The sequence below is a fragment of the Thalassophryne amazonica genome, chromosome 23 (assembly GCF_902500255.1).
Source record: "Thalassophryne amazonica chromosome 23, fThaAma1.1, whole genome shotgun sequence".
Classification (NCBI taxonomy): Eukaryota; Metazoa; Chordata; class Actinopteri; order Batrachoidiformes; family Batrachoididae; genus Thalassophryne; species Thalassophryne amazonica.
In genome coordinates, this window is record NC_047125.1 from 29,915,975 (window position 1) to 29,935,768 (window position 19,794).

At 40.5% G+C, this 19,794-nt stretch overlaps 1 protein-coding gene across 1 annotated transcript; it reads right to left on the reverse strand.

The window, feature by feature from the left end:
* Nucleotides 1–8,380: 8,380 nt before the first annotated feature.
* rasl11a (RAS-like, family 11, member A) lies at nt 8,381–19,794 on the reverse strand. Its single transcript, XM_034164707.1, has 8 exons — nt 19,377–19,794; nt 17,022–17,078; nt 16,765–16,847; nt 14,869–14,909; nt 13,190–13,319; nt 12,874–12,949; nt 11,530–11,606; nt 8,381–9,079 (listed from the first exon to the last, which is right to left on the reverse strand). The coding sequence occupies exons 1-8, from the start codon at nt 19,534–19,536 to the stop codon at nt 8,933–8,935; spliced, it is 771 nt and encodes a 256-aa protein (XP_034020598.1). The 5' UTR covers nt 19,537–19,794; the 3' UTR covers nt 8,381–8,932.

Below are 19,794 nucleotides of genomic sequence, written 5' to 3' on the forward strand. Positions count from 1 at the left end.
CTCCTTTCGATGTAAAGAAGCAGCGGCCCTGCTTCGAGTCCCTCCTGGATATTCGAGCTTCTCACCCTGTCCCAGAGTGTAAGCCTAGATACCTGATGGGGGAATCTCATCTCCCCTGCTTTTATCCACGAACTTGTTATTTTGGTTATTACCCAAAACTCATGGCCATAGGTGAGGACAGAAGCGTAAATTGAGTGGTAAATTGAAAGTCTCACTTTCTGGCTTAGCTCTTTTTTCACCACAGCGATCTGGCTTAGCATACGTAAAACATCAGATGCAATGGCAGATCGGGGAATTTAGATTGGTAAGGATGCATGTGTCTCACTGTTGTAGAAATTGAGCTGGACGAAAGGAATAGAGACGATTCCTACATTTTAACAATGCACGGCATGTCACTTTATTCACAAAAAAGCACATTCTAAAACCTTCCATGCACACAGACTTATAAAGGGGCTCGGCCAGACTTCTCAACCCTGCAGGTGTCTTGACAGTGACACAATGTGCCAGGCCGGCTGATTACATAAACAACAGGGGCAGACGGTTGTCTGCACTTGGCACAATGCAGTGAGTGATCAGAGTCCACATACACATTATTGAGACATCTTTGGAAACAATCAATAGAACATCGCCCGGCAGGGGACCTGCCAGGAAAAACATTTGTACACTTTGGCTCATTAGCATGTCAGACGGCGAGCACAGTGTAACCTTGAGTGGCAGACATTTACGTGTGAACAAGTTTAATATATGCAAGTCTTGGCTCATCAAGATGTGTAAAGCAGGGAGCACAATGTAATTGTAAGTGGCTGACATTTACACACTATACTAGATATCAAGGATGATGCGCAGATAACATACATGGATGGTCCTTTATATCCAGCTCCTCTTTTTTTGGTAGTTGCTAGGTTGGTTTTAACATTTTGTTTGAGATTTAGCAGCTTCACAATTGTATTTCATGTTCCGGTTAGCCCAGTGGTCAAGTCTTTGCTCAAATACTGAAAATCCTTTTCTGGAAAACTGTTGATGATTCTGTTCAGCTTTAGGTTAGTTGAACACACACACAGCAGCACCGTTTGATGAGCTTCAAGCATCTTCCCCTTGTTCTGCTGGAATGGTCTCTGCTTAAGTGAAGGGTTGGGAAAGGGAACTATGGCAAAGTGATTACCCTCATTCAAACCTTAACCACAACCCCCTCACCCAGATTTAAGAAAAGCTGTAGGTTGTTTGCACTCTGACACCAGGCTGGAACCTGTTCAGTACTGGTGCCTCCTGTGGTGCAGCACCATCACACATTACTGTGCTGATGTCAGAGCTCTAACAAAGCATCGGCGTTTGATCCACCTCAGTGAAGGTGTTTAAAATCTCGATTTGCAGTTCACTAAAACAGTGCTTACTCTAAAACCACATAAAGTACAGCTGCACTGGAACTGTTCTTGGGTCTGACACTGTAGTGCTGAATGTGCCTCAGGTTGCTCCCTGGGAGATGTGGAGCCTAAAATAGAGGCCACAGAGCTCAGATATTCCTCATGCATTACCTCTGAGCTTGGAGCTCATTAGCAAGAGAGAGGAAGTGGTCAGTTAACATAAACAAGGATTTAGGTTGGAGTTCATCACAGTAGGACACACAGCTGTAGTGGCTGAAGTAAGTCTCTGAACACTGGGTCCTGTGGGAGTATAACCTTGTGTTTGTAATTATTAATGCAACTTAAGTACTTGCATTGCTTTCCAAATCCTGGAAAATAGTGAAACCGTATGATTACAAACTGTGATGTTGACTTTATAGTGTCACCAAAGGCAGAACTGAATTTTTATGTCAGTCACTTGTGATGCATTGCATCCCAACAAAGACCACTACTATCGTTACTTCATTTATAGCAAAGAATTACAACACTAACATGCTGAATCCCTCACAAAAGTTTATCCAAGTTTACCAGCCGTATACCTCTTTTTATACTGGGGTCATTGTCCTGCTGAAAGATGAACCGTCGCCCCAGTCTGAGGTCAAGAGCACTCTGGAGCAGGTTTTGATCCAGGATGTCTCTGTACATTGCTGCATTCATCTTTCCCTCAATCCTGAGTAGTCTTCCAGTTCCCGCTGCTGAAAAACATCCCCACAGCATGATGCTGCCACCACCATGCTTCACTGTAGGGATGGTGCCTGGTTTCCTCCAAACATGACGCCTGGCATGCACACCAGAGAGTTCAATCTTTGTTTCATCAGACCAGAGAATTTTGTTTCTCATGGTTTGAGAGTCCTTCAAGTGCCTTTTGGCAAACTCCAGGTGGGCTGTCATGTACCTTTTACTAAGGAGTGGCTTCCGTCTGGCCACTCTACCATACAGGCCTGATCGGTAGATTGCTGCAGAGATGGTTGTTCTTCTGGAAGGTTCTCCTCTCTCCATAGAGGAATGCTGAAGCTCTGACAGAGTTACCATTGGGTTCTTGGTGACCTCCCTGACTAAGGACTGACAATTTCTTTGACTTCATGTTTAGTTTGTGCTCTGACATGAACTGTCAATTGTGGGACCTTATATGTAGACAGGTGTGTGTCTTTCCAAATCACGTCCAATTAACTGAATTTACCCCAGGTGGATTCCAATTAAGATGTTGAAAAATCTCAAGGATTATCAGTGGAAACAAAATGCACTTGAGCTCAATTTTGAGTTTCATGACAAAGGATGTGAATACTTTTGTACACGTGATTTCTTAGTTTTTTAAATTTTTTAATAAATTTACAAAAATCTCTAAAAAAAAAATTTTTCACATTGTTGTTATGGGGTATTGTGTGTAGAATTTCATCCATGTTGGAATAAGGCTGTAACATAACAATATGTGGAAAAAAGTGAAACTCTGTGATACTTTCTGGATGCACTGTATAAGAAGCAACTGTCTTCAGGTAACACATAAATCACTGGTTACAAAGCCGAAGTGGTCTAGGGGTTGGGAAGGTGGGCTTGCGACCAGAGTTCCCTTGGTTCAAATCCCCATCACACTGGAAAATCACTAAAGTTCCTTGGACAAGTGTGCTTTCATAAACTAAAAATTGGGCTACAAGTGTATACAAATGCTATGTATAAGTTCACTTGCACACTAAAATAAAGCTAGTTGTGTACTCAAAAACGTCTCTTACACTTAAAGTGTACTTATAGGAATTGAGTTTATAAATGAAAAAGTGGGCCAATTTACTCCCAAAGTGTACTGAAATAGTATACTTAGGAACTAAAAACTTGAGGTTTACGTAAGTTCATTTAATAAAATATACTTTTAGTATACTTTTTTGGTAAGGGGTGTTGTTTTTTTTTTTGCTGTGTTTTCGGTGGGCCAATACAGTGACGTATCACTGGTGATTATTTAACATTTTGGTGGTATTATTGTGAAAAACTGGGCTACGTTTCAAATGAGCATCAAATAGCAAATAGCATTGTTCTTGAACTTTAACATGAACACAGATTTGTCTTTTTGCAGCGCCTTTTAGCTGTCACTAACGGTGTTGTGTTGGATAGCTGAACATTTATAACCTTTTATTTCACAGCATGTCCATGAGTTTTTATGAATGGACAAATGAGATTTATAACTTCATCTCTTGTCAAGAAATGCATCTCGCTTCATTCTTTCTTTCTTTCCACTTTTACTCTATATCTTTAGTCTTACATTATCTTATATTTTGTCCTATTTTACGATTTCTTTGCTGCCCTTCTGTCCTTTCTTTGTCTCTTCCTCTTTATCTCTCAGGGAGTTTTGTGGTCTTGACTTTGTCCCAGACTGAGCCTTTACTTCCTGACACCTCCTACAGATAATGGAAGGAATCATTAACGCACATAACTCTGCAGACACAGCTGGTTTATGTCCTCTGCACCGCTCGCTGTTGACGAGATGCCTTCCCATGGCGGTCACGCATATTTGTGTTTGTGTTTTGCTCTCTTTCGTCTTTTATTCCTTTTTCTGGAACTGCATTGTCAGCACCAGCAAAAATCCACCCTATAATGGGAGTGTGTGTGTGTGTGGGGGGGGGGGGGGGGGGGGGGGGGAACACAAGACTGTCTCATGCTTACATACATATGCAGCGATCATTATATTAAGATGTCAGTACCAATCGTGTTCAACACATTTTGTATAACTCAAGGAAAACTGACCGTCCGCACTTGTTGAGGCTCAACATAGCACAAAGAGCACTCTTGTGAAGATTCTGGATTCTGAGGTCCACTACTTGCTTATGCTTGTCTCCACAGCTTCTTCTGGATGGGACCATTTTTGTGGCAGTCCTGTGGTAACGCAGAAGATCTCTGCAATGGAGGAAGGCTTTGGGTAGACAAAGGACGCTCAAATCTTGCAAAACCTTGAAACATTTCAAGGTGGAATCATCGTAGTCTCTTATACAAGCTTTGATTAGACGTCTAAACTGAGCACTGGTGCCAAAAGGCTTTGAGTCCAAAGATCTGAGCCCTGAGGGCTGTTGAAGGCAGCCTGAAGAGGTCAGTGTGTTGGGAAATAGGCTGAAGTGGAAGAAAATTCACACATGGTTTATCGCTTTCGTGGCAGGTTTCTAACTGCAGGGAAGACTGAATGTGATTGATCACACCTGGAAAGATGAATGAGTTCCATCTGTTGCTGTCTGACAAAGAGCACATTTCCTTAAACCTCAGTAATGTGGAATACTTTTACTTGGACTTTGACCTAAATTCCCTTGAATTGTCTCTAGAAGCACAGCACAGCCCGCCATTGCCAGTCATTCCACTGGGAACAAGTCAGTATTAAATCTGGAAATATTTCGCACAAATATCTTGCTGAATATCTGCTGGACAAGTAAGACAACACTCACACAGCTCAACTGTGCCAGTCTACAGTTACAGCATCTTTATCTCCGTGGGGATACGTAACTCACAGTCACAGCTTCAAAATTCAGATTTCTGTGTTTCCTTGGAATGCAACATAAAGTTTGAGTTTTACACTATTTCATGTCCTCTCCAAGATCTCACAGAGTGAACTCACTATGTTTTCCAGAGATTAGATCTACTGTTCCTCTCCTTCCTGTCCTCTGTCTTCCTGTTACTTCTCCTCCTCCTGAGGGAGGAGTTGTACAGTCTGATGGCCTGAGGGACAAAGGAGTTTTTCAGTCTGCTGGTCCTGCACTTGGGAAGGAGCAATCTGTGGCTGAAGAGGCTCCTCCATAATGTCCAGCAGTTTGTCCAGTGTTGTCGTCTCTGTCACCATTGCCGGAGAACTGAACACTTCTCCCAGACTTTGGAAAGTCCAACCAAGACCACAACTGTTGTGCTACACCACGGAAATAAAGGTCAAGTTATGTCTGGGAGCATGTGCTGGTACTACGCTATGCCGCATCCACAACACCACGGAACCACCTTGGGTCCTGGATGGCAACCACCCAGGCAGACAAGTGGTCCATTCCCACATCTGTAAAATAACCACACAAAGGAATTTTAGGCCATTTTGCATAAAATCAGTGTACCACACCTTTAATTTTCTATCATGCAAGATGTCCAGCCGACCCACTTGAAGTAAAAACCAGGGCTGAGTATCGTTCTGCGTCTTTATAGAGATGTGTGTGATATTTTGCTTTTTTTTTAGTTCAGGTTTGTGTAGTTTTAGCAGCATTCAGGACACTATTTTTTTCAACATAGAATTCATGTTGAAAAAAATCGTCGTCATACGAAGAGTCACACTTTTATGAAGTACACAGACTGTTATTTCATATACGGCTTTGCAAGTATCAACCAAAAGAAAATCTACTGGATTACAAACTTTATTTTCCTGTTTCTGCCAAAAAGGAAACATTTAAAGTTAATGCCACTTTCTAAATCGAGCCTTTTAAATGCAACATTAGTTCTTCATCCCATCACATAAAGGGAAGAATTTCTTCTTCATTTGAGATTATACTTTAGTTACACAGGAAGCAGGTTGTTAAGTGTGTGTGGGGAAATTGTGGACTTGTAAGAAAACTAAAATGGAAAGAGGAAATTGACCTGATAATTATTAAATAATGTGTTTTTGTTCTCAAACAATTGTTTCTGTGTTGAAACGCAGTGAGTTAGAAGGGTTTTACTTCGGCATTTTTCCAGATACTACTGGAACCCTGCTGCTTTGGAAGGTCAAAGGGCAAAAGATCATGGGCTGGGGTCAGCGTGTGTGTGTGTGTGTGTGTGTGTGTGTGTGTGTGTGTGTGTGTGTGTGTGTGTGTGTGTGTGTGTGTGTGTTTGGTGGTATTAACTTACCAAGAAATTCCAGATGCTGGGAACTTTGTAGTCACTGGGAATTTTGTGTATTTTATTACTATGTGGGTACAAAAATCGACTGATGTACTGATTGTTGGGACTCAACCTCTCAACCTTTGTTTGTTTGATTAAGAAACAGCATTATATTATATGAGGATTCAGGCTAACGAGTTCCCACAATTGTCTCCTTCCATTTTTAATTTTTTCGTGTGTCTGTGTAGAAAAAGTCAGAAAAGCATAAAATTTAACGTGTAAAAAATGTACATAGCTTTTTTTTTTTAACACCATATCAAACCGGTTGTTAATACATTGGCACTGATGGTTAGTTGTTGGATATAAAAGAAATAAAAGGTCCCAGTGGTGTTTTGCAGTTCAGGTATGTTCTGGTCTCTTCGTCCGCAGCAGTTGTCTTGAGTTTTTGGCTGCTGTTGGGAAAGTTGTTTGGTGGATGATCCAATAAAACCGTCGTATCCGACACGTACAGGTTGGACCGTGATATTCCTCCCTTTGAAAGTGATGATTAGAAGTTTGAAAGTAAGATTTACACTGGAAACCTAAGATTGTCCTTAACAGGGTTTTATATGGACCCATTAACCAGGAGTGTAAATTCTGGATTAATATTCTGTTTCCTGCAACTGTCCAAGTTGGACATGTTGTTGTCTCTTGGGACCAAGACTCTGACTCCCGTCAAATTCTTTTTTTGTTGATAAGAAAAGGCCCATAAATCCATATTTAATCCACACAACACTAAAACCTTCTCTTACTATCAACCGAAATGTAAAGCTCTCCATATTGTGAGCAATTAAGAGTCCAAACATGCCTGCAGTTTGGATCCTTTGGCCTTAGTTATAGTGGAAAAGTTTACCTCGTCGCACTCACAGCTAAAGCAGGCCTTTTAAATAAGTCTGACAGATTTACATGTTGGGTACAATGTGGCGTTTTTATTACCTTTCTTCTTGACAAATTAAAAATGGAATTGGTTTTAAAATAAATCTGAATGTAGTCCTTCTAGTCAAAGCATGAATGGAATCTGTTCTTCCTGACATTAAGAGAAGTAAAAAGAAATGACTGAACAGCAGCATCACTCCTGAGTGCAGATTCTCATTTTTTCTCCTCTTCTTTTTGCAGAGGCTTCTTTTCTCGTGTTCAAATGTCAACATGTGTTTTCTTGCAGCTTGAAGGTTTGTACTTTGGGGTCATTTCCGTTTGTGAGTCAGATTACAGCTCTGCGCCAGGGACAAATGAGACTTGATTTTTATTTGTTTCAGGCCCACAAAATGCAAACATGTCACTGTTCTTGAATTCTGAATCACCCCCCATCTCCCCCCAAAAAATCAACTGAAACCCACAGAAATAACAGTATATTTTCCCCTAGCGGGGTGGAATAGAAACCTCCTCACAAAATCTGTTACATTGTTTTGCTTGCATCAAGGGACCAAGAATCATGAGGCACTTTCACACTGAAGGGATGTCGTTCTAAGAACAGTTGGAGGAAGTACCCCCTTTTCTTGTGTGTTCACACCACATGGAACTGGGGATGATCGTAGTTTTTAGAACCCCCTCCTGGGGAGCTTTATAAATGTATTTGTTTTTAGCTCCTACGTCAGTGTAGATACTCTCCTGGCACAATAGGAACCATTCATAACTTACGTGTACTTTCCTACCAGGTTCCTGCTGGTCATGCAAATGCAGAAAGAAAAAGAACCTTGGAATTTTGTAGTTCTCAAGGGAGATCCCCCCCCCATTGGGTAGTGCCTAGAATCAACACCACAGGTTAGAATTGCTTGGTCTGAAAGTGCTGGTTGTAGTTCCTGAACTAAGTGTTTTCTGGCCACTCTGTAGTTCCTACTTCTTGCATAGGTAAATCCTGCAGAATCTGTTTGGGAGTGGTCACGCCAGCAATCGAGAAAGGGTCCATGCGGTGATGTAGGGCAGGCGGGACTGGAGACTATTGACAGTGATTTCTGCTTGGATCTCGTGTGGCTATTTTGGTCAGTGTGAAGTCATCAAACGCCACAATAAAAATCCCTGTTGCACAAATGAGCCTATGATAACCAGCTGGGGCTAGGTGACTTAGAGCGCTGTTGCATTGACAGGGGTAAAGAATACCTGTTACTGTGGCTTTGACTTCTACTGAACCCAAGATATTTCATGTTTTATGTTTTCAACTTCATTTAATTTAATATGCACCTATTCCTGCATTTAAGGCCAGCAACACATTCCAAAAATCACTGGGACATGGTCGATTTAGGGCCTGTAATGAGATGGAAGACAAGGATATAGGTACTGGACTGGCCTGCCTGCAGTCCTGACCTGTCTTCAATAGAATGTGGATGTTTGTATAAATTACAATGAAATAAATTGAAATTATCTTCATAATTATGCTGCCAAATAGGTTATTCTTATTGTGCTTAAGTCTGGAAATAAGTTGTCTTCACCACAAGCATCATCCAAAACAGAGGAGACCAGATTTGCTGTTAGATAGTTTTCTTGAGTCTTTATCCAACCTTGTCCTGATGGAGGTTTTGGGCTTTAGAATGCAGAGTTCGGCTGTACATCGTTATGTCGTCAAAGTCCAAACTCTTCAGTATGGACAACTGTTGACATTAGTCTTCAGCTTTCCAATCAAGAGACTCTACAGTTGTAACCTGTTTCCTTTCCAACGGAAGCTTATATCTTTGTCATGTCTGCGGTTCATCCGGTGGTCACAGAGTTGTGGCTGACTTGACTTTAGAGGAGAGGACCTGCCTGAACCTCCTCTTCAGCTCCTGCATGTTTGGAGATTTTGGTCTGGCTAGGTGGAGGCCTCCTTTCCTTTTTTCTCCATTTCCACCTCCGAGTGCGCGGATCACCTGGAGGACACAGAAGAAAAGTTGATCTCACCAACATGACGTTTTCTAGACCAAACAATTTCCAGTATCTATGGGACAACCGTGCGATCTATAGCTAACAAACCTGAGTTGTGGTAAAACTATTGTATTGCCAACAAAAAAACTGGACTTGCTTCGACTTCTCAATTATTTTTTTCACTTTTGGAGGTTGGTGTCTTACTAGTACATGCAGATCCTGTTATTTTCTGGTTTCCATTGGAAACTGACTTTTTGGTTTATGTTGGTGCAGAGATAAATTCCAGATTAGTTTCACAATCAGAACTAGAGAGTGCACCAAGAGCACATAAATCCACCAACACTTCACACATGCTTCTTTAACCATTAGAGACCAATTTCAGCAGGATTACACAAAAACTACAAAAATGATTCTTTTGAAAATTGGTGAAAGGGTGGGGTGTGGGCTAAGAAAGAAACCAGTAACTTTTGCAGGTGATCCAATTAAGGGGCGGATCCAATATTTTTTTTCCACTTTCTTTTACATTGTGAGATTTTCCAACATTTTCTTCAAGACATATTAGCCCCCTACATACAGTAGTGTTCAGAATAATAGTAGTGCTATGTGACTAAAAAGATGAATCCAGGTTTTGAGTATATTTCTTATTGTTACATGGGAAACAAGGTACCAGTAGATTCAGTAGATTCTCACAAATCCAACAAGACCAAGCATTCATGATATGCACACTCTTAAGGCTATGAAATTGGGCTATTAGTAAAAAAAAGTAGAAAAGTGGTGTTCACAATAATAGTAGTGTGGCATTCAGTCAGTGAGTTTGTCAATTTTGTGGAACAAACAGGTGTGAATCAGGTGTCCCATATTTAAGGATGAAGCCAGCACCTGTTGAACATGCTTTTCTCTTTGAAAGCCTGAGGAAAATGGGACGTTCAAGACATTGTTCAAAAGAACAGCGTAGTTTGATTAAAAAGTTGATTGGAGAGGGGAAAACTTATACGCAGGTGCAAAAAATTATGGTTGTTGGCTGTTCATCTACAATGATTTCTAATGCTGTAAAATGGACAAAAAACAGAGACGCGTGGAAGAAAATGGAAAACAACCATCAAAATGGTTAGAAGAATAACCAGAATGGCAAAGGCTCACCCATTGATCAGCTCCAGGATGATCAAAGACAGTCTGGAGTTACCTGTAAGTGCTGTGACAGTTAGACGCCTGTGTGAAGCTAATTTATTTGCAAGAATCCCCTGAAAAGTCCCTCTGTTAAATAAAAGACGTGCAGAAGAGGTTACAATTTGCCAAAGAATGCATCAACTAGCCTAAAGAGAAATGGAGGAATATTTTGTGGACTGATGAGAGTAAAATTGTTCTTTTTGGGTCCAAGGGCTGCAGACAGTTTGTGAGACGACCCCGAAACTCTGAATTCAAGCCACAGTTCACAGTGAAGCATGGTGGTGCAAGCAACATGATATGGGCATGTTTCTCCTACTATGGTGTTGGGCCTATATATCGCATACCAGGTATCATGGATCAGTTTGGATATGTCAAAATACTTGAAGAGGTCCTGTTGCCTTATGCTGAAGAGGACATGCCCTTGAAATGGGTGTTTCAACAAGACAGTGACCCCAAGCACACTAGTACACCAGCAAAATCTTGGTTCCAAACCAACTAAATTAATGCCTCGCAGATGTGAAGAAATCATGAAAAACTGTGGTTATACAACTAAATACTAGTTTAGTGATTCACAGGATTGCTAAAAAAAGCAGTTTGAACATAATAGTTTTGAGTTTGTAGCGTCAACAGCAGATGCTACTATTATTGTGAACACCCCCTTTTCTACTTTTTTTACTAATAGCCCAATTTCATAGCCTTAAGAGTGTGCATATCATGAATGCTTGGTCTTGTTGGATTTGTGAGAATCTACTGAATCTACTGGTACCTTGTTTCCCATGTAACAATAAGAAATATACTCAAAACCTGGATTAAACTTTTTAGTCACATAGCACTACTATTATTCTGAACACTACTGTATGTCAGGTTGTTTCCCATGAAGATGTTTTTGCTTTATCTCTTGAGAAGTTCAGGAAAATGCTTTAATTTTGGACACATTTGGAAAGCTATTTTCCTACGTCGCCTCTGATGTTTGCAGTAAAAAGACGCCACAGGTTGTGACTGGTCATGAATTCTCATGTCAAAGTTCAACAAAGTTAAAGTCTGATTAGTTAAACAAATATTTTGCCTGGTTGAGTAACTTCAGCAAATCAGTCGATAACAGCAAACTGCAAAGATAAACCTTCCAATTCTCCACGGAAATTTGTTGTCGAATGCTTGTGAAGATATTTGGAACAACAGGATGTGACAGTTGAACTCTTATCAGCATGTGGTCAGCAATAGGAATAGAGTCCTGCAGCAGGCCTCGGGTGGTAAAATAAAGCAGTGAAGGAAGAAGAGAAAGCCCCACCTCCTGACACAGATGGAGAAAGGCAGCATGGACTCCCTCATGGTTTTCTCTGGCTGAGGCCTCAAAGTAAACACCCCCTGTGAGCGAAGGCGGAGCTTAGATCAGGACTGCTCTTATCTTTCACAGAACACTTAACATTCCTCATTCGTTAGGCAACATGCAGGATATAGTACATTCCGAGGCAGATATTCAATGTGCAAACTTCGCAGTGGTGGGAAACTATGTCAGCAGACAGAAATGAGAGAAACGATTAAGACAGAGTTGACAGATCATTCAAACACACAAAAGAATGTCAGAAAAAATGACTTTGAAGTGATCAATGATGAAGAGGAGCCAAAGGAGAGAAATGGGCTGCATCCTTTGAAGGCTGGATTCAGCCGCATACGTCATAAGTGGTGGGACAAGCCCGTCTCCCTTCGAAAACTCCTTGGAATGTGGCCGATGAATGTAGCCTTGTTTCCTCTGAAAACGAAGGATACACCTGTTGTATCCTTGGTGACCCAAACAAGCCCAAGAGCCATTGCACTTTTTTTTCTCAAGACAAAATGGTTGGTGCATTTAAGAAAAAAACAAACGAAAGGACGATATCAGGCTCCATGTGCAGAATTATAAATAAGGAATATTTATAACTACTGACAAATCATTACTAAACTACAGGTTACGCCTACTATGCTAGCTTGTCGGATGCATGTCAAGATTGGTAGGCAACAGGAAGTGGGGTGGGTTGGGGGTAAGGTAATGATGCAATGGCAAAATGTGCTATGGCCCAGGCAGTCTCATTTCAGAACAGTTGGCTCGGCCACTCTGATCTTGGAAGATGAGATCTTCATAGAACACAGCCTTCAAAGGATGCGGCCCCTGAATTGAGACACGGGCTATGTGTTTGCTTGTGGGACACTTAATAGACTATGAGAGAACAGTGACAGAAAGAAGTAGAGCAGAAGGGGGAAGATGACAAGTGTGACATTGTGAAAGAAAGAAGTGAAGGAAGCAAAGAAAAATGGAAGACAGAAAGGAATGAATCTGGGAAGGAAGGAAAACAAAAAAGCATGTCAGCCTGAAAGAAAGGAAGGAAAGTGAAAGAAAGCATGAAAGGAGTGAAAGAAATCTGGGAAGGAACAAGGAAACTAGAAGAAAGAAATATACCAGGAAGGAAAGGAAACAAGATAGATAAGATAGGAAGTAATGATGGAAAGAAAGAAGGGAAAACAAGGAAGAAATAGGGGGAGGAAAGCAGACTCAAAGGAATGAAGGGAAGAAATGTGTAAAGGAAGGTTGGAAGAAGGCAATAAAGGAAAGATATGAAGGAAGGTAAGAAAGAACAAGCGAGGAAGAACGCCTGACCTAACGAAGCAGCTAAGGTTTCTCCCTCGTCAGGTGGGACTTGCCGAGCTCTGAGCAGGTCGCTCTTGTTGCCAATCTGGAACAGATTACAGAGTAGATTAGATTACAGGATTAGAGTGAGTGGATAATAGTTCTGGTTTGTTTTCCACTCTGCTAAAATGTGGAAGCAATTTTACGAGTTAATCCTACTGTTAGGGTGAATTAATGCAAAAGGCATTTAAAGTGAGGTAACCACGGTTACCGCACCATGAACCCTCACTTCCATTTCGTACAAATTAGAAACTTAAGTGTACTGAGTGGACACACACACACTGACCAGTATAACGGGTATGTTTCCAGAGGGGTGTATACGTCGGACGTGCTGGTACAGTGGCTGGATGGTTCTGTAGCTGTTGTGGTCTGTGATGGAAAAAACCAGCACGTAGCCATCGGCCCAGTAGATCGACCTGGAAGTCCAGCAAAACATTTTACTGCTGAGTTGCTCTTGAAATTAAAATAATTGTATTTGCTGAGCAGTTCCTTGCAGTTATACTTTGCTGTTTTTGCAGTCTGTAGTCACCAAGCCTTTTTCCTTGGATACCCCCTCCCAGCCTAAGCCCACACATGCACGCACCCCCCAAAAATAATGATTCATTACTTTTTCTTCTTTCCCACCCAAAAATGAACTCTCCCTACTTGAATTCATGGAAAATTGAGTTTTTAAGGAATTTGGATTGTCCAGTAAGTGTGTTATTATGACATTATTTGCAAATCATTTGCAATACATGTGCAAACATCTTTTAGAGCAGACAAATCTCTGTGCACCCCCATGATCTGTGGTCCCCCCAAAACCGGGGAGCTCCGACCCCAGGTGAACACCAGCCTATGCCACAGGAACTTTGACTCCTGAAAAAAATTGCATCAGTATTTCCACATTTACAGTCAGAGTGACTTAAAGAAAGGCTGGAGGTGGAGCAAACTACAGTATATTTGTGGATTTTGTATGACCAGTCGACCATACTTTTCTTCAGGATTGGGGCATTTTTGAAGTGTCACCACATTTTGCCCCAACCAAAGGGATCTACCAATTTGTTCATAATCCTTCACGCAGCCCAAAACCACTTTCAAACTTTGGTCCTCCATGAAAGTGTCATAGAACATTAAGCTCGTTCCTTTACTGAAGGCTTTGAGCTCAACATTTCAGGCCCAACCTGATGCCAGACCTTAAAACACTGTCCTTCATCCACCATACGTAACAATTGGTCCACTGGAGTACCTCAGAGAACAGTGCTTGAACCTCTCCTCTTCTCTTTAAAACCACCTCACCTGGTTTCATCATCCAGTGTCATTTCTTTTCATACCAATGGTATGCTGATGACATCCAGCTCTACATATCTTTCCCAACAGAAGACTTTACAATCTCTGTACGGATCATTTCCTGCATCTTCATCATTTCGAAATGTAAGCTCTTTATTTTCAGCTCATCTTGTCAAAGACTGACCTTCCTCTTATCTTTCAATCGCTCTATTTTTCCTGCACTTTACCGTTCTGCGTGCCTCACATCAAGAAGCACTTTTTATATTCTACTGATGAAGATGATGTTCCGTGTGAGCAGACCTGATAGTAAGCCTGTTCAGATCTCTCCAATCAGACATACAGATCTGAGACCAAAAGCTCTTGAGTCCAACCTGGACCCAATTAGACTGAATGAAATTTGAATCCAGGTCCAAGAGTGAAGCCGTGGCAATGTCTAGACTGCTGCCGCTGATCCACTGGAAGGTTTTTTTTTTTAAATGTGAAACATCTGTGCAAAAAGTGTTGAGTACCACTGAAGGTATCTTAACTTTAAATTAGAAGCACTAAAATAAATGACTGTAAATCATAAAAAGAACGGAGGCGTCCAACTTAAAAAAAAAAAAAAAAAAAAAAAAAAAAAAAAAAAATTACATTTGAAATAAACCTGTGTCAAATAAAGGTGCAGCCATGATTTAAGAAATAACGTTAATAAGGTCTGACCTGTTGATTTGCTCCTGGCAGTATAGACCTTCAGCGTCATCCTGCACATACACAGAAGCACGAACATACATCTAAAACACTATCATGGCATTCATGTGGAAATAATATGGAAATTTACATCTGACGAAGATAGAAAGTGATCACAAACTTGGGGTACGAGGGCCGGATATGGCCAACAGCAACAACATAAAGGCCTGCAGCCTGTAAGTTAATTAAATATGAACATGTGTGGAAATCTTACTTTTAATTGTATATTTGACTCTGCGAAAGTGATGTGATCATCCTGTTTGCAGGTGTTAACCTTTGAAAACTGGTTAATGGATTAATATAATTTTTTTCTTTTTTTTTGGAGTGAGATGGATCTTTGGTCTTTGGTTTTTGGTCTTTGGTTTTTTCATGGTAACAACTGAATCTACCATGAAAAAAAAAACAAAACACTTTTTCTTCAATTATTATTATTTTTTTTAAACTGTAGTGACCTTGGTGAAGAGCAGAATGTCACTTTGAACCAACTGTCCCCATTTTATTTCTCATTTTATGAGCACTTTTTGGCCTCATAAAAAGTGTCCAGGTGCAGCTTTTAATGAATTTCTGTAAGCTGAGTGCTCCCGGCTTTATGCGCCCAATTAATTCTATCTCATCTCTGAGAGCTGATCTTGTCCCGCCAGCAGGGACTTCCTCGCCCTCTGTTATCTCTCGCTTTTCTAAACAGAGCGCTGGCGTTGAGCGGAGTGAGCACGTTGCACTCATTATACTCATCATAAGCGAGGCCACAGTCCTAAGATAACTTCCTCTGACTTCAAATACATTCCCGAAAAACAAAAAAGAAGCAGTTTTTCATTAAGTGCCAGTTTATTTCTTTTAAAGTTTTGATTAAAAATTTTTTTTTTTGTAGCGACATAGTGAAAGGCACCAACACTCAAACAATAAATATCAATACCGACGCCTCAAAGTGTGTGTAAAACATACACTGGCAGAAGATTTAAATAAATATTTCAATGTAACAGATCCAAATCCTCATCTGGACCACCTTAAAAAAGGAAGCTTAGTGTTTTTCTTGCTCTTAAAAATGATCAAAATTTTTTTAATAAAAAGAGGCCAAATTTGTGATGTTACCACGTAAGAACTGTGATAGCTACGCTGAACTGGAGTCACATTCCCTGTATGCGCAAAGCTGATTCAGATTAAAAAAAGTGCAGCGAGTTCTTTCACTGCATAACTAGTGATAGCTGGCCACTAGGGGGCGACAGGGTGTATTTCTTGCTTTTTTTATTTTTATTTTGTGTGTTAGAATACACTTGTGTAATTAAATCAAATTTCTGAGAAAATATCCATCTCTGTAGAGAGAGAAATCACAGCAGAGCAGCAAATTCCTTCTTCCTGCTTCCTTATTCCCTCAGCTGTGCGGGCAATGTTATTTATGGCATGAAGTATTTTTTTTAATTATTTATTTATTTTAATCAGCTGTGCACCAGGCGGTTTCATTAACAAAAATGCTGCCTTCGCAGAGCGTCAAAATTTTCAGCTTTACAACGGGAAAACCGTGTCAGTGTCTTATTTATCGTCCCGTTTTATTTTTAAAACAGCAGCGTCAGGCACATAATATCGGTTTGATGTTGTACAGTTTTTGAATCTGCTAAAAATAATAATAATAATAATAATAATAATAAAATCAATATAACCTTCTTGGAGGTTAAAATATCTGCAGGATTTATTTTCAGAAGTTATCTCAGGCTGTCTGGAAAATGCATTTAGGAATAAGAGTGGAAACAGGTGATCCTCTGTGTGATAGAATGACGTGATAAATGTGTTGCCATCATTTATTTGAGAACAAAAGCTTTTTTGAAAGATTTTTCCGTTCTGCTGCACATGCACATGGAAACATGTCTCCTGTACCTGGAGGGCGACACAGGGTGTATCCTGGATCTGAAGTGACACCTCCTCCCCATCCAGTGTGACTTTTCTGGAGTAGAGGGCGCCTTTGGAGACAGACAGACAGGTGGACGGATGGATGGACAAATGAATGATCAAGTGAGATTTTTGCAGAGGGGATAAAAAAAAATGAAAGCATCATCAGCAGCACAATCTATTCTCTCATATTTCTTTGTGATTTACAAATATCTCTTATGTTAGACAGTTGCACACAAACTCACCAGTGTTTGCTTCATAATCTCCGATGAACCTCTTAGTCAGAAATCGGACAATCAGAGCTGAAAAGAAACCAAAATCCTCCCATCAGGAGTGCTAGCAAGGAAGCGACGGACATAAAGTGCTTCACTTAACGTTGTGTGTTGTGTGAATTTACAGCAGACACGTTTGCTTTTGAATGCTGCTGTTGCAGAAAGAAGAATTCCGACATGAGAGAAAAAAAACCCCCCAGCTGTCCAGAATATGATGTCGTAACCCCTCATGACTCATCTTCTGTGAAGTAATAAATAATTATCTCATGTCTCATGTGTTTTCATGTTTGTGCCTCACCGTCCTGTTTGGGACAAGCTTTTAAATTATTTTTCCTAACATTTTGATACATTTCTCAAGAGCATTTTAGCTGAGTTTCATGAATCTTGGGGAAAATTTTGGTGTTGCTTTGGAGCTGATTCGGGATCAATTCTTTAATGTATTTGAATAAACACAATGACTTTGAAGATGCTTAACATGAAGCCACAACTGTATTTGTAAAATGAAGATTATTGATTTTTTTTTTGTCACCATCATATTTCCAATGTTATCATGTTTTGAAATTTCTATTTTTTTTTTCCTCAAGGATTTTCAAACAGATAAGTCATTTTCAAAATGAAGGAATCCCCCACTGACCATGAAAAGTCACTGTTACAACCCCTGGCAAAAATTATGGAATCACCGGCCTCGGAGGATGTTCATTCAGTTGTTTAATTTTGTAGAAAAAAAGCAGATCACAGACATGACACAAAACTAAAGTCATTTCAAATGGCAACTTTCTGGCTTTAAGAAACACTATAAGAAATCAAGAAAAAAAGATTGTGGCAGTCAGTAACGGTTACTTTTTTAGACCAAGCAGAGGAAAAAAATATGGAATCACTCAATTCTGAGGAAAAAATTATGGAATCACCCTGTAAATTTTCATCCCCAAAACTAACACCTGCATCATATCAGATCTGCTCGTTAGTCTGCATCTAAAAAGGAGTGAACACACCTTGGAGAGCTGTTGCACCAAGTGGACTGACATGAATCATGGCTCCAACACGAGAGATGTCAATTGAAACAAAGGAGAGGATTATCAAACTCTTAAAAGAGAGTAAATCATCATGCAATGTTGCAAAAGATGTTGGTTGTTCACAGTCAGCTGTGTCTAAACTCTGGACCAAATACAAACAACATGGGAAGGTTGTTAAAGGCAAACATACTGGTAGACCAAGAAAGACATCAAAGCGTCAAGACAGAAAACTTAAAGCAATATGTCTCAAAAATCGAAAAATGTACAACAAAACAAATGAGGAACGAATGGGAGGAAACTGGAGTCAACATCTGTGACCGAACTGTAAGAAACCGCCTAAAGGAAATGGGATTTACATACAGAAAAGCTAAACGAAAGGCATCATTAACACCTAAACAGAAACAAACAAGGTTACAATGGGCTAAGGAAAAGCAATCGTGGACTGTGGATGACTGGCTGAAAGTCATATTCAGTGATGAATCTCGAATCTGCATTGGGCAAGGTGATGATGCTGGAACTTTTGTTTGGTGCCTTTCCAATGAGATTTATAAAGATGACTGCCTGAAGAGAACATGTAAATTTCCACAGTCATTGATGATATGGGGCTGCATGTCAGGTAAAGGCACTGGGGAAATGGCTGCCATTACATCATCAATAAATGCACAAGTTTATGTTGATATTTTGGACAATTGAAAGGATGTTTGGGGATGATGAAATCATTTTTCAAGATGATAATGCATCTTGCCATAGAGCAAAAACTGCAAAAACATTCCTTGCAAAAAGACACATAGGGTCAATGTCATGGCATAGGGTCAATGTCAATGAGCAGATCTGATTTGATGCAGGTGTTAATTTGGGGGATGAAAATTTACAGGGTGATTCCATAATTGTTTCCTCAGAATTGAGTGATTCCATATTTTTTTCCTCTGCTTGGTCTAAAAAAGTAACCGTTACTGACTGCCACAATCTTTTTTTTTTCTTGATTTCTTATAGTGTTTCTTAAAGCCAGAAAGTTGCCATTTGAAATGACTTTAGTTTTGTGTCATGTCTGTTATCTGCTTTTTTCTACAAAATTAAACAACTGAATGAACATCCTCTGAGGCCGGTGATTCCATAATTTTTGCCAGGGGTTGTATATCTCTGGACATTTTGAAACATTGAGTTGCTCTCTGACAGAATCATTTGTCTTTTGGAATGTTCACTTAGTTTTGGAAAAGTTTGGGGGGGGGGGTGTTAACCCGACCAGCCCACCCTTTTGCTACGCCTATGCGTTTTACAGAGTTTTTGCCCCCTTTAATGGCTCGTCCATTCCCACCTGTTTTGCCGACGTTGCTGGCTCCCAGCACCACGATCTTGACGGTCTTGTTGGGCACACAGTCCAGCAGAGGATACTCCGGGATGGGAACCAGCAGGAAGTTTCCAGATCCGCTGCTGTTCATGCTGGACCCCGGTGCAGGTTCTGCAGTCAGCCGCATTTAGCTGCTGTCCTCCGGCGTCAGATCAGATCCGCACAAATCACTCCAGCATTCCCCGAATGAATGTCCCCGCACCAGAACCAGCGTGGGCGCACCGCAAAATCCACGAAGTACTCCCACAATTCTTCCATGAAAGTGGCAGAAAAGGTGGCTGATCTTTAGTGTTACTTTTATAAAAGAAAAGAAAAACCTCAAAATGATCGCATAAGAAAAAAAGTGCTGCTTGTTCACACGAGAACTGAAGCTTACTGAGAGAGA